This window comes from Glycine max, chromosome 17 (assembly GCF_000004515.6).
Source record: "Glycine max cultivar Williams 82 chromosome 17, Glycine_max_v4.0, whole genome shotgun sequence".
Classification (NCBI taxonomy): Eukaryota; Viridiplantae; Streptophyta; class Magnoliopsida; order Fabales; family Fabaceae; genus Glycine; species Glycine max.
In genome coordinates this window covers 7830117-7844944 of record NC_038253.2, presented here as the reverse complement: position 1 = coordinate 7844944, position 14828 = coordinate 7830117, and the positions used below count along the sequence as shown (strand labels likewise).

General features: G+C 32.8%; 3 protein-coding genes across 4 annotated transcripts; 2 read left to right on the top strand and 1 right to left on the bottom strand.

Moving 5' to 3' along the window:
• Positions 1 to 24: 24 nt before the first annotated feature.
• On the bottom strand, positions 25 to 4150 carry LOC100811379 (putative pentatricopeptide repeat-containing protein At1g74580). Of its 2 annotated transcripts, none has more exons than XM_014769885.3 (3): positions 1421 to 4150; positions 482 to 741; positions 25 to 383 (listed from the first exon to the last, which is right to left on the bottom strand). In XM_014769885.3, the coding sequence occupies exon 1, from the start codon at positions 3894 to 3896 to the stop codon at positions 1575 to 1577; it is 2322 nt and encodes a 773-aa protein (XP_014625371.1). In that variant the 5' UTR covers positions 3897 to 4150; the 3' UTR covers positions 25 to 383; positions 482 to 741; positions 1421 to 1574. The 2 variants fall into 2 exon arrangements, with proteins under 2 accessions (XP_014625371.1, XP_014625370.1); XM_014769884.3 differs by having other exon boundaries at positions 543 to 741.
• Positions 4151 to 5225: 1075 nt separating this feature from the next.
• LOC100810833 (activating signal cointegrator 1) lies at positions 5226 to 7768 on the top strand. The gene is made up of 4 exons (XM_003549624.5): positions 5226 to 5498; positions 5954 to 6631; positions 6734 to 6832; positions 7207 to 7768. Exons 1-4 carry the CDS (start codon positions 5343 to 5345, stop codon positions 7567 to 7569), a joined length of 1296 nt encoding a protein of 431 aa, XP_003549672.1. The 5' UTR covers positions 5226 to 5342; the 3' UTR covers positions 7570 to 7768.
• Positions 7769 to 10083: 2315 nt separating this feature from the next.
• LOC100810307 (NAP1-related protein 2) lies at positions 10084 to 13934 on the top strand. The gene is made up of 10 exons (XM_003549623.5): positions 10084 to 10313; positions 10516 to 10638; positions 10731 to 10781; positions 10978 to 11049; positions 11274 to 11387; positions 11483 to 11544; positions 12259 to 12319; positions 12439 to 12495; positions 12634 to 12675; positions 13585 to 13934. Exons 1-10 carry the CDS (start codon positions 10197 to 10199, stop codon positions 13660 to 13662), a joined length of 777 nt encoding a protein of 258 aa, XP_003549671.1. The 5' UTR covers positions 10084 to 10196; the 3' UTR covers positions 13663 to 13934.
• Positions 13935 to 14828: the final 894 nt, after the last annotated feature.

Sequence of the window (14828 nt, the reverse complement as noted above, 5' to 3'; positions counted from 1 at the left end):
AAAGAGGAGTCCAGTGGAGAATAATGAAAGTTAGCAATGTTCTTATCAGAGTATATCATCTCTGCAAGATAATTCTATTCCTCTTTAGCTTTATCGTTTCACAATATAGTTCACGGGATATTCTTCAACGATGAAACTAAAATTATTCTGCTTCATAAATCATAGCAGATAGGTCTCAGGGGCATATGATTATATGAATCTTTCTTCCTGACAAATGTATGGGACTTCATTACCCACACTTAAATTACGCCACACTGAATAAGCAGAACATTCATAACAATCTGAAAGTAGTATCAAGATGTTGCAAATCCTGTATATGGGTTCTTTTGTCTGATTTCCCTGAAGAAACAGTTTTTGGGATCATGTGTGACAGGGGAGGTAACCTACAATATGAAAATGAACAAAGAACATAAGGACATTAACAGTCATGCTTTTTTAAAAATAAAAATAAAAATCTGCCTTAACAGTTATGCTTCCGTACCTAAAATTCCACCATCATTGACTACACACAGTACATCTGTCAAAACTCGAAAGGAGCTTACCTTTAGATATACAAGTACAATTTGGATTATAATTTTCATGCTACAGATTAGCAGCTATCTTTCTTTCTTGTTTATTGAGGACTTGAGTATGCAGGTGAGCATCATTATTCCTCATTCTTCAAATGTACCACTGTGAAAGTAAAATCTGGCACGAAGACTCAAGTGTGGTAGGTAAGCATTGCAACTTGCATACTTCGTCCTGAAATTGATATTATTTGTGTTATTTTTACAAAAATGGTCCCATCATTATTGACATTTACATGAAAAAAAATAGCATACTGCAGTTCATAGAACTCAAGAGCACCCCATTGACATACCTACACTAGCTAGCACGGAGAAAACAAAAATGCAGCTACATTTTGTAGACAGATAGCATCAAGTCATCACATTTCAAATACAAAATTTGGTAACACATTTAAAACATTTCATTACATGGCACAAAACCAGTTGTGTAGAATTATCCTCATTATAGTAGAAACAGGCTCCAAATGCTTCAAGTGTTTCTGTTCCCTACAAGTCTCAATATCTTAATTATCTCTATGTAATCGTAGAACTTTTATATATTAATAATAAATAATAAATGGTGGCATTGAAAGAATCATATAGAAATGGTTGATAATGAATTCTAAATGCCAAAAAATTGCGTAATGTTTTTCTGTTTAAGAATATCAACTGAAAAGAAAGGAAATCAGGTCAAGGAAGAAAACATTAAATAGCATTTGACATTTCAATTCATCAAGTGGTGTAAAGGTTGTATGCATAGGATAGACTACCAGAGTCTGAAATCAAACAGTGTTCTGTCATAAAATGTGAATATCAATACAACATTCTATTCACTATTAATGAAGAAGCAACAGTATAGATGGCAGAAGAAATACCTGCACCAAAATTTCTGAGCATGACATGCAATCTGGGAGAAAAACCATGAAAGTCAGCATTATATAACAGGTATCTACTGGAACCTTCAAACATCTTTGGAAGTTAGAACTGAGCAGATGGTCATGAATGATCACTTTCCAAAGACATTATCTTCTAATCAACAGCTGACGAACTGGCCCCTCGATGAAGAGAATTCACAGTTGGGAGTCTTTTTTTAAGTATCTTTTTATCTCTAATACCATCATATAGTAGTTCATAAGTGTAATAAGCTATATGGCCCTTTTTCAACAAATCTTCTACAAGAATCTTAGGTGCCGCTACAACCTTTTTATCAGCTTCAAAAATTGTATTTACAGTCTCTGGCACGATACCCTTTTGTAACATAAGGTGGATGATACCAACTGCTTCATGAACCTTGTCCTTTACACAAAGACAATTTAAAACCCGTCCAAATGTCGTCAGTGATGGTATAAACCTCTTTTCCATATTTTCCAAAAGAAATTTGTATCCTTGAGTAATATTTCCCATTTTGCAAAAGCCATCTATCACAACCCGATAAGTATAGTTGTCTGGGTCACAGCCACTGTTCTTCATCACAGAAAAGAGCTTCATGGCCATATTCATGTTGAGCTGTTCAGAAAATGCACTGACTATGATGTTGTATGTTGCTGTTGTATGACAGACATCGTATTGTTTTTCCATCCTTCTAAATAACTGGTATGCACCATCAATATCCCCAATCTTACAGAAGCCAGTGAACAATGTGCCAAAACTAACAACATCAGGTTTCAAACCCTTGCTTTTCATTTCCCCAAGCAAATCTACAGCTTCATTTACTTTCTTAGCTTTGCAAAGGCTGTCTACAATAATGTTGTATGTAATTATGTTTGGAGTGCATCCCTTCTCCTCCATTGCCTTGAAAATCTCCATTACTTCTTCAGACTTTCCAGCCTTGCAGAGCCCATTCAACAAAGTGTTGTATGTGATAACATCAGGAGTCATGCCCTGACTCCACATTCTATTTACCATCTCAGTTGCACTGTCTAACTTCAACTGTTTACAATAGCCATCAATCAAAGTGTTATAGGTAAATATGTCCGGTGGACACCCTTTGGCAATAGCATCATCTACAAGATGACTAGCATCAGAAACACAACCCATCTTGCACAAGCCATTTATAACTAAATTATAAGTCCATATATTGGGAAGACAACCATTTTCTGCCATCTCATTCATCAATTGCAAGGCTGGCAAAATAAGACCCTGCTGAGACAACCCTTTAATCAAGGTATTGTAAAGAACAATGCTTGGCCTCAAACCTTTTCCCAGTCCATCCTTAAAGACCGCCATTGCTCGATCAGGGTCACCATCCTTACAAAACCCGTTAATTAAGGAACAATAAGTAAACTCATCAGGCTTAAAACCCTTAAAAACTGCATCCTTCAGCACCCGATTTGCATCTTGTACCATCCCCTTCTTGCAGTATCCATCAATAATACTATTGTAGGTTAAATCATCAGGCTCAAATCCACCATTCACCATTTTCCGCAAGTACTCCTCAGCCTCCACAACCCGTGAATTCCTACACAGCCCACATATAAGTATATTATACGTGACAACATCAAGACTCAGTCCCTCCCTCGACACACTAGCCAACAACCTAACAGCCCTATCAAGAGCACCCTCCCTACAAAGCCCTTGAACGAAGATATTAAAGGTAAACAAATTCGGACAAACCCCCCTCTTCAAAACCTTGCCGAGAAGCCTCTCACTCTCGAAAACAAGACCCTTCTTGCAAAGCACGTGCACGAGCTTATTAAACGCGACAACATCGGGACACAAACACCGCGCGAGCATTTCATCGAACAGCTCGCGTGCATGATCATGCTCACCGGAGTCGTACAGCCCAGCAACCACAGTGCAATAGGCCACAGCATTGGAATCACACCCGAGTTCGGGCATGTTGCGAAGGAGTCTGAGAGCAGCATAAGGCCTCGCGGTTTTACAGAAGGACTTGATCCTTATGGTGTAGGTGTATACATCAGATTGCACCCCTCTGTCTCTCATTCTCATGTACACTTTGTGTGCTTGGTTGTGGTACCCGAACTCGACGAGAATGTTCATGATGGCGTTGTGGGAGTGAACAGAGGGGTCGCAGTTGTAGAAGTCCATGCGTTCGAACGTGTCCACTGCTTCCTGAACCTTCCCTTTTCTGCCGTAGTTTTTCATGGCTTCGATGTACGCGCCTTCCAGAAGCGCGTTGTTGACGTTCTCTCTCATCTCCGAAAGCAGCTTCTCCATCTCCTCGAACTCGCCGTGGTGGCCGAGCTTCTGGACTATGCATTTGTACGTCGATGCCGTGTGCTTGAAGCCGTCCTCGCTTTTAGCCGAGTTGAACATCTCGAGCGCTTTCAGAGGGTCCGTTTGGATCTTCACCACCGCGGCAACGTGCTTTGGAAGCAACGTACGACTCATTGCAAAATTTACAGAGAAAGAAGAAATTTGATTACCACATTCGGTCGTAATGAAATCAAATCAAGAGAATGAATTTGATTCTCTCAGTCAGAAATCGTTTTCATGATTTTAACTCTTCTGCGACTGGTAGGCGAAGAAACGTTATGGTACGTTTGAATTCATGGAAACCAACACTTTGCTTGCAAAGCATGAAGAATGAGACGGGAAGGAAGGAAATTGATGTGAAAAAGAAAAAACTAAAAGGTGATAGAATGATACAAGGATATTTTTAGGAAACAAATTGTGAATTACATACAATGAAAATTTTCACTAAAACAATTAAATAATATGAGAATACTCTTTTTTTTTTCTTAGGTAAACACCAGATATGGCATTTCATGTAAGAATATTCATCTTTATTTCTTAGATGTTTAAATATAAATATTCTTTTAATCAAATATCTATATAGTAAAAAAAAAAATACCTTTCTAGTATATACCTTTTCTATTTTTACAACTATCATTTTTTTTTAAATATGAATAAAGAACATATGAATGTGGTTGCTCATATTTTTTAGCAAGGTGTATACTTCTTGGACTAGCCCCTATAATGTTAGTGAGTTGATCAATGGTATGATATAAGTTTTATGTCAGAAAAAAAAAAAAAAAAAATATATATATATATATATATATATATATATATATATATATATAACATGCAAATGTTTTAAGTTTCACCCGATGTGATTAGAAAGAATGCAAGTTTCACCTAATTGTAATTAAAAGATAATATAAAATTATTTTAGATTATTATTGCATAACTTATTTTTTTCTACATAAAATAGTTTTTCACCATAAAGGTGAAGAACAAGTGTTATAGAGTTTGTGTTTGGTAACATGATTTTGATGATGGATGTGTTGCGACAATATTCTTTCAAATATGCTAAAAAAAAAGCACGTGTTTGATAGCGTAGAAACAATGAAAAAATAGGGTGGAAGGAGACCAAATACGAGAAAAGTACAAAAGGTTAATAGATTATTTTTTAACTCTTTCTGAAATTAAAATATCTCATGGTTTAGTCCGAAATTATGGTCGGTTAAAACTTGGTTTTATTTTCGGTAAAGAAAACATCGATTTAGCAAAACTATAACATATATATTTTAATAGTAGAATGATTAAAAACTTAACACAAATTTGGTAGGAACAAAAATCAAAATTTCCCCATTTAAAAAAACATAATTTAGCAAAAAAATAATATATAATATATTACTAACTTGTACCATAATTGTAGATAAATCATGAATATATTATTTTAAAATATAAATAAAATAACAACTAAAGAGCTTTTGTAAAAATTGCGAGCAACTCAAGAGATTTACAAGAAAAAAAGGGCACCTAAGAATAAAGATCAAGAATCCCATCTTCTATCAAATAAGCGAACACGGTTAGTAGCGGCAGAGAAAGGAGATGGAATCGGCGGGGGAGTGGCTGGAGAAGGCGTTGGTGGAGTTGTGCTCCAAGATTGAAACTGGCTTGGGTTTAGGTTTGGACCAAGACATCATCAAAGGCCTCGTCTCTTACTGTGACCTTGCCGAGCCACGAGATGCCAAAGAGTACCTTGACGTAACCCTTTTCCTCTTTTCTTTTCTTTTCTTTTCTATTTCACTGGGTATCAATTACACTTCACTAACCATAGCGAATTGTATTTTATAGAATTTAGATTCCAATTGCTACAAATCCATTTATGATTTTTTATTTTAGTTTATTCTGCAAGTGATCAAAGTTTCAGACCTTTCCACTAGCTGCAAATCTTGGACCTTAGGGTTTAATGTACTTGTATTATGATTAAATTAATTAACCACTTATATTTTGATTTAGAACGACAAAAATTGAAGTGTATGGATGAATTGTTTTGAATATCTTTACAAAGCATTTATTTTAATGAAGAATGCTTGACTGAATTTTTGTGTTGGTTCTTGCAGCAGATTCTCTGTTATATCTGTCAATGGAATCTTATTATGTCTCTGTTTAATGGAAGATTTAACTCTGATTAGGTTTATCTTTACTTTCCTTTGCAGAATATAATCGGTCAGGATGCAGGGAAAACTGTGATTGAAGAATATTTACGACGGAGAGGTTACTCAGAATCCAGCATCGGCTCAAATGTTCCAACTACCAAATTACATGCGTATGTCAAACCGCCTTCAGTTGAGACATCTGCTAGTGGAACTAAGAAATCATTTAAAACACCGAAAGTGGCAGGCCGCGGTAATCATGCAGAACCGAACAAGAATGCGAGTAGCAGTAATCAGGAAAATCAGACTCCAACTGTAGTTAGTGAATCAAAAACATCGCAAAAGGGGAACCAATTGAATTCCAAGAAGAAGAAAGCCGGGAAAGTTGTCTCACTTGCTGAGGCTGCCAAAGGATCCATTGTGTTCCAGCAGGGAAGACCATGCTCCTGTCAAGCACGTCGTCACGGGCTGGTCAGCAACTGCTTATCTTGTGGCAAAATAGTCTGTGAACAAGAAGGAGAGGGGCCTTGCCATTTTTGTGGTGCACTTGTGTTAAGAGAGGGCAGCTCGTATGCTGGTCTGGAAGAAAGTTTGCCTCCCTTGTCAGAGTCTGAGGCTGTTGCTGAAGCTTATGCAAAGAGACTGGTTGAATATGACCGAAACTCTGCAGCTCGTACAACAGTTATTGATGACCAAAGTGACTACTATGAGATTGATGGAAACAGTTGGTTGTCAAAGGAGGTATTCTATTTTGTCTACAACCTGTAATTGTGCTCACATGTGATACTATTTTTGTTAGCTATGCCACATTTGAGTGTTTGAATTTTGTCTTCTTTTCTTTAGGAGAAAGAACTGTTGAAGAAGAAACAAGAGGAGATGGAAGAAGCTGAGAAAGCCAAACGTAATAGAGTTGTTGTGACTTTTGATCTAGTTGGCCGCAAGGTTTGTATTTTAGCCATATGGTCTTGCCTAAAGTTACTAGTTGGATTTGCTGCAACATGAACTATCTTATGGGTAGAGTTGGAAACAAATGTCTTTTCTTATGTGACTATTTCCTGGTATCTACTAATGTATATCAAGTTATTATGCTTGTTTCATTGTTTTGATGATTTTACATATTACATGTTATAGTTTCTATAGAATTGAAGTCTTGAATGTGACATGCAAAACAGCAAAAGTCTTTTTAAGGTCGTGCTATCTGTTGTTTTAGATACCTTTACCTTTTTCCCCATACTGTTGCTTATATAGCAGTTTTCATATGCAGTATTATGCAGAGTGCCTGTTTTTTATTTTGGATTCTGATTTATATCTTGCAGGTCCTTGTAAATAAAGATGAAGCTTCAGAATTACAGTTTGAAAATAGAATATTGCGTCCTCCGGATGCAAGGGAAGTGAACCGTATCAAACCAAATCCAACTCTAACGTTTCAACCTGTTTTTGTGGACCTGGGCTTTGGTAGGAAATCCACTAAAGATAAGCAATCACATAAAGGCATAAGCAAGGGCTTGTGCTTGGAGATTACAGGGCGAGTGCAGCATGATAGAAATGACCAGAAGTATGTTATGATGGAAAACCAATTGGCAACAGCTTCAAATGAAAATGTTTGGCAAGTATCTTCAGGAAATGGAATGCACATCATGGAAGATGATGGTCAATGTTTACTGAACTATGATAAGTAAAGTGCCTTATCCAGCTTTTAGCGATTATTGTTACATTCTTCATTTGCTTTCTCCCATTTTCTTTTTGATTTGCGCGTCTAAGCCATGAAATTGATGGTCCTAATTACTTTTTTCAGAAAGAAAGTTAAGAATTTTAGGCAGCGCTATTTTTGTTTATACACTGCTCAGATATTAAATATCAGTCAACTACTATTATCTATTTGTATTTATGTTTTACAGTGATTGGTTTAATGTAACTTCAGGTTTTCCCTTGCCTTCCAGAGTATCTCTTAACGAGCCATTAATTTGAAGGAATGGTGTCTGAATTTTCTTTTTAGAAAAAAAAACTACGAAAAATGGTTTGATATTTTCATATATTAATCAAGATTGTTTTGGTCACACGAGTTTATAAGCTAGTAAAGTAGAGTAACTTGACAGATACACTTTTTCATAAAAATACCTTTCATCATTTTAAAACAAATCAACATGTGATACTTATTTTACATTATTGAATTCTTGAAACTACAAACACTTGCTCCAAAATAATTTACTTCTAATCTTAAGTTTAGAGATGACAAAAATAGTTGTGTTGATATGTATCTGTGAATAAAATTTGTTACAAAATAGGTTTAGATAGTTTGACGAGTATATACGGATAAAGTAATTTTTATTTATTGATGGTGCAGGAATAAGGTACTCATATCCGCAAGTACTCACAATTTAAAGTTACATAAATACTCTTAATCGTGTATAAAATTAGTTTCCATATTAATATATGTTTTGAAATTGTTTATTTTATGTTTTGTTTGATTTCTTTTACTTTTTAAAAAAAATTGTATATTTTGACAAATATTGATGGATAGAAACTTGTTTAACAAATACACATGTAGGTATGAGACAAATTTACATCTAAAAGAATAAGTGGCTGTGTGTTACTATTTGTGCCCACTCTTCATTGTTATTTCTACTCAAGTTATTCGCAATATTATCATTATTGTATTTGTTTTAGACAAAGAAGCTGGTTTTGAACTTAGTAAAACTTTTAACTGATAAGCTAATACCATAATATTAATATTAAACTTGAATTTAATTATACTGTACTACTAACGAGAATAAGTACTTAACTTTTATAATCAAGTACTTATAATAATTTTTTTTTATATTGTCATCTGATTAGAGAATAACATTTTATAATAAGTTTATTGACTTTTTAATTTTTTTACTGAAACTTTTTATTAATTAGTTTAAAATTTATATTTGAGATGATTTTTTATTGGTTGATACAGTAAATCTCTTTATACTATCCGTGCTTTAAAATTATATTAACTAAAAATATATTTGATATTCATATATATTAATATTTTTAAATTTAAGAAAAAATTAAGAAGTAAAAATCAAAAGAAATATATAATATATATTCAAAGAAACTAGTTTAAATTATGAAAAATAAATAATTAGTTAATGTAAAATATTATATATATATATATATATATATATATATATATATATATATATATATAACCTGTTTAAATAAAAATTAAGCATGAATAATATTTTTTTAATGTTTTTCATAGAGTTAACAAGATAGAAAACTATTTTTATAAAATAAATTCAAACCAAATACTACTATAGTAGTGTTTCATTTAGTGTTTTTCAATTTTCCTTTTAAAAAATAAAAATTACTTCATATAAATTTCACAAAAACTATTTTTTAAATTTTGTGTATTTTTAAAATTTGTGTTCATTTAAAGACTATTTTTTAGAAGAAAAAAAACAAAACTTTTATTTGACTATAAATTCTCCCTTTTAATAAAATGGAAATTAAAAATTAGAATAAACACTGTCTACAGCTTGAATATTTACAATTTATTGTATTGATATTTTTAAATATTAGAAAAAAATAAAGAAGTGTAAACCAAAACAAATATGTAATATATATTAAAGGAAATTATTTAAAAATTATAAAAACATAACTAATTCATGAAAAATATTTAAAATAAATATTAAAATAAACATTTTAAATTTTTTAAAATATATATAACTATTTTAAATAAGATTAAACTAAAAATTAAACATAAATCATATGCATTTTTATAAAAAAAATATATTTTTTAAGCCTGTTATTTTTTTAAAAGAGTTGATAAGATATAAATTATGTAAAATAAGTCAAATAAAATATATAAGTAATGTTTGACTTTGATTTTTCAAATATCCTTTTCTTTAAAAGTATAAATTCCTTCATACAACTTTTTATAAAAAGCATTTTCAAATTGTTTGTGATTTTTTAACATTTTTGTTCATTAAAAAAATAATTTATTTTAGAAAAAATTTAAATTTTTTTTTGAATCTGAATTCTTCATTTAACAAAAATGGAAATTATAAAATAAAATTAGAATAAATATCAAGTACTACTGTCTAATTATATAAGCTTGAATATTAATAACAATTTATGTACCCACGTCACCTTCTTCAAATGACGAAAGCACCCTTCAATGTACACTTGTCCGAGATACCCTATTAATACTCGTCAGCGAGAATTCCGAGCCTAAACCCGCAAAACCCTAACCATACACTACTTTTCTTTTTTTCCTACACTTTTCATTTGCCTTCCTCTGCCTCGCTTTTGAAAACGCGCGTTTCAGGCGAAGATGGTTGGCGACAACACGAAGAAGTTGAAAGTCGCCGAGAATTTGGAGGATAGCATCGACGGCGAACTCGTCCTCTCCATCGAGAAGCTGCAAGAAGTCCAAGACGAGCTCGATAAGGTTCCACGTCACCATTCTATGCTTAACTCTCAATTTTTCAATATCTCAATTAAAATTCATGTTTTCCACCTTTTTAGGTTTTCATTCTCCGTTCTGTACTTTCGTGAATTTTACTGATTCCTCGAATTAACGTAAACCTAGCGTAGTATGAATTGTATAAATTGTGTATTGATGGTGAATTTGAATTTGAATGTCGTTGTAGATCAATGAAGAGGCGAGTGATAAGGTCCTCGAAGTAGAGCAGAAGTACAATGAGATAAGGAAGCCAGTTTACGATAAGCGAAATGATGTCGTCAAATCTATTCCTGATTTCTGGTTCACTGCTGTGAGTTTCTTTCTTTCTTTCTGTTAATTTGATTATTGTTAGGATGGTTAAAAAATTTTAAAAATTATTTATATTCTTTTTTGCTTGTGTAGTTTATGAGTCATCCTGCCCTTTGTGAACTTCTGAACGTAGAGGATCAAAAGGTTTGGCTTCTTTCCTTACGCTTGCTGAAGTTTTGCAATTATGTTAAATTTAGTTAGATTCGGTTTATTTATTTACTTATGGTGTTTTGTGAGGTTTACATGAGAGAGTGCATGCATTCAATGTTTTTATTCCTTTGATTACTGATAATACCTGTTGATGAAGTTTAATTCATTGCCGGCATCCTTTGTTTGGTAGATATTTAAGTATTTGGGTTCTCTTGATGTTGAAGATAATAAAGATGTCAAATCAGGCTACTCAATCACCTTTGTAAGTTTTCCTTGCTCTCTTTCTCACCCTCCCTGAAAATAAAAATTCCCTTGTATTTATTTAAGTGGTGCTTTTCTTTGTAGAAGGGATTTAGAAATCACTTTTAGATCATCCTGAAAATTTATGGTCTGTGTGAAGTCAATGTTTGTTTTATTCATTGAAGAATAACCAGATGTTAATTTTCTACTGACAAAATGACCACTTTTTAATTATTTCTTGTTCAGAATTTCAATCCCAATCCCTATTTTGAGAATACAAAGCTTACAAAGACTTTTACCTTCCTTGAAGAAGGAACAACAAAGATAACTGCTACCCCCATAAAATGGAAAGAGGGCAAGGTAAGGCTATGAATTCACTTTTTCTCCCCTATCAGCATCTACAATTTTTATTTTGCTTTTTTTTTTTCTTTGAAACATAATCCTTAAATGCACAGGGATTACCCAATGGACTTGATCATGACAAGAATGGGAACAAGCGGGCTCGTATTGATATCAGGTTGATGCCTAAATTTTTAGTTTTAATTTTTTAGCACATTAATATTATAAACAAAGAAAGCAGATCAACTTGAGCCTTTTCTTTTTGAAAAAAAGAAAACATAATCTACTGCTGGAGGCTGGAGTTTTCTTGACCTACAAATTTGTCCGTGATCACAACTTCATGCATTACATTTGAATTGATCAATTAGCAGATCAAGAAAGGGCACCTAGTTAGTGATGCCTGCTTGGAATTGGATTACTAAACCATATTCCACTTTTGATTCAGAAGACATGTTCTGCATTACAGTATCCATTTTTTCAATACGCTTCTACCTGTAAAACTTTTCTATGTTGTAGCATACTTTTCTATACGAGAATAACTATTTAAAAGATTAGAATATGGAAAGTATTGACCTGTGAAGTGTTGGTAGAATAATCTTTTTATACCTGTTACAAGTCTCCAGTCTTGTTTTGAAATCTTAACAAGGATGAAAGCATGCAAATCCTTGATGCCCTGACCAACCATTTGAACAGGGTAATTTGAAGCAAGACATAGAATAAGTTGGTGAAGCAGATACTGCAGCTTTTAATAAAACTTCTTTTGTGTGTGGACATCTTAATTGTTAGTTAATTATTAATTATATTTTGAAGGAAATGTTATTAAAGCTCCTTTCGTAAATAGTTCATGAAACCAATGATTATTATTTTAATTTTCTTGTGCCAATAAATGCAGTTTCTTTAGTTGGTTTAGTGACTGTGAGCAGAAAGATGATGTGGATGAAATTCATGACGAGGTATATTTTTTTTCTGGTCTTATAAAATTCTTTCCAGATTGAAGTTCTTTAGGTATATTCTTTTTTTCTTCTTCACATAATCACATTAGTCCTAAAGCAATATTTCACTCTAAATGCAGGTTGCAGAATTAATCAAGGATGATTTATGGCCAAATCCACTCACTTATTTCAACAATGTAAGTTAAACTTTTCACTTTTTGTATCTTCTCTTTTATGAATAGCTATTGTACTTTCAGATTGCACATATTTATTCATTTTATTTTTGCTATTTTTTTCATTGTGTTTCTAATGCGTAAAAATTGACTCGGGAACAGGAGCTTGATGAAGAGGATGTTGATTCTGAAGCTGATGATGAGGTAATTGAAGTTCCATTTTTTCTTACAAAAAGTATAGGTGATTGACAAATATGATTGGAGTATTGATTTTTATGTTTTATGGAATCTGACAAATGACAATTACTGGATCCATGCTGAATTCATCCTAAATTCAGTCAATGGATACACAATTTAATATGCAATTATTGGAGGCCTAGTTTAATGTTGAGCATGTACAACCCACTTCTAGGAGTCATATTTTGAACTCCAGAGGTTTAACTGAATGCTTTAATTGCTGTTCCTGTTTTTGTGTAGTATATATATTTAGAAAACGAAACTTGAGAGTTTAGATTGTCAAATCACCTATGTGATGTGAATTCTTTTTAATAACTGCTAGAATATATGAAAATATTTTATTATATCTTCTTAGAATATCTTAGACTATCCTTAGTATTAGTTTCACTTTATCTGTCTTGAATTTGTGAATAGTTACCATATTTCTTTATCTTATCATGACTTGTTTCCTTAATTAGGATTATGATTCGTATATAAGGGTTAGTACTATAGGTTTTATGAATATATCAAATCAAATATACAAATGTTTTAATACATCTAAGTTAATATCAACGCAGTGTTTCATTCTCTTTTATCTGTTTTCCTCCCTCAATATCTAAAAGTATATCATTTCAACAATAACAAGAGATTTTTTTGTGAACACACAACAAAATGCTAAAAGTTGTAATCATCATATTCATGATCTGAAAATAACAAAGATGAACTCATTTTTAGATGTTTGATGCCAAAAGAAAAAAGGAAGAGTTACCCGGCTGATTGCTATTTTACCTAAGAATAGCATTCTTAAAGTTTTCAAGTCATGTTAACTTGTATTTTAAATTAATGACATTACAACTTCCAAAATATCATCATATCAAGTATAATTCTCATTGGCAGGAAAACGATGAGGATGACTCTGAAGATGATGACCAAGAGGAGAATGACGCTGGGAGTGAGGATGGCAATCACAGTTGAAAAATGCATTATGGTGCTGTTCCCTGTTTATTTGTCTGGTTGAGTATGTAAGGCTTTTAGGCGTGGTGAGCGTTTCCATTTTTTCGAGGTGTTAACTCAAGGTGGAGCTATATAGAAAGTGGTTCTTTGACCATATAATTTATTAATTACCCTGTGAAGTTGTTTCGCTGGTTTCAGCCTTCATGCACTTTTTTTGTGATACTAGTAACATACTAGCTCTCTATCGGTTCTTTTTTGTGGAATTACATATTAAAATTACAGTATTTATTGTATATTTGGATTTCTTGGCATAAGGATTACCCTTCAAGGCATTTTACCGATATAGAACCATTTCAAATGCTATGTTGATCTGTTTTCCTTCGACCTGATGGAATGATCCTTTCATCCCTTTTCTACCGATACAGAACCATTTTATAACACAGTTTGCTGTCACAACTGGACATAAACTGCATGTTTCATTTGAATTTATGTTAAACATAGATACAGTCACACATGCAGTCGTGGCCAGTTATGACTTCTTCTATGCAACTAGCATCAATACATGTTAACGTGTGGAGCCGTCAAATTGTGACATGTAATTACTTAATGTTGATGCAATAATGAGTGTTTGCACTACGGAACAAGATTGTCATATCCCCAAATTTACTGTTTTCAGAAGCCTGCGAGCATTTGAATGTGAAATTAAATTCCTTCTTGGCTCATGGGATTCAAACGTACCTTGAACTTATGCAGGCAATTCTAGGTATTCTTTACAATTCTAGGTATTCTAGATTTTAGCTTTTTTCAAGCGCTTGTTCACCGAATTTTAATACGATTTTTCTATACATTTATTGGGGCATGTTGCTTTATCTCTGTAAGAAATCAAGTTTCATTACGGTACTTTTTCTGTTTAACTCCCACTTGTCCACTTATATATGTACTTTCATTTTGGTTGATTGCGCTCCTCTTTTTTTTCTTTTTACAAATCATCCACTCATTATTTTCTATTTTGTCTTGATTATCTTGATTTCTCATTTTTTTTGTCAGACATTTTCTTGTTTTAGTTCCTCACAATTTTGTTCGATTCTATTCATCAACTTGCATGAATAGCATAATTGGTGTCTTGAATTGTTATGACAGATTTTACAAAAATAATCGCAAGGATTTTTTTTTTTAAAAAAAATATA

Coding starts and splice junctions, on each gene's coding strand:
- LOC100810307 (XM_003549623.5), top strand. CDS start 10,197: ATGGTTGGCGACAACACGAAGAAGTTGAAAGTCGCCGAGAATTTGGAG. Junction 11,388..11,482: donor TAAAATGGAAAGAGGGCAAG/GTAAGGCTATGA, acceptor TTAAATGCACAG/GGATTACCCAATGGACTTGA. Junction 12,320..12,438: donor TGGATGAAATTCATGACGAG/GTATATTTTTTT, acceptor CTCTAAATGCAG/GTTGCAGAATTAATCAAGGA.
- LOC100811379 (XM_014769885.3), bottom strand. CDS start 3,896: ATGAGTCGTACGTTGCTTCCAAAGCACGTTGCCGCGGTGGTGAAGATC.
- LOC100810833 (XM_003549624.5), top strand. CDS start 5,343: ATGGAATCGGCGGGGGAGTGGCTGGAGAAGGCGTTGGTGGAGTTGTGC. Junction 5,499..5,953: donor ATGCCAAAGAGTACCTTGAC/GTAACCCTTTTC, acceptor TTTCCTTTGCAG/AATATAATCGGTCAGGATGC. Junction 6,833..7,206: donor TTGATCTAGTTGGCCGCAAG/GTTTGTATTTTA, acceptor TATATCTTGCAG/GTCCTTGTAAATAAAGATGA.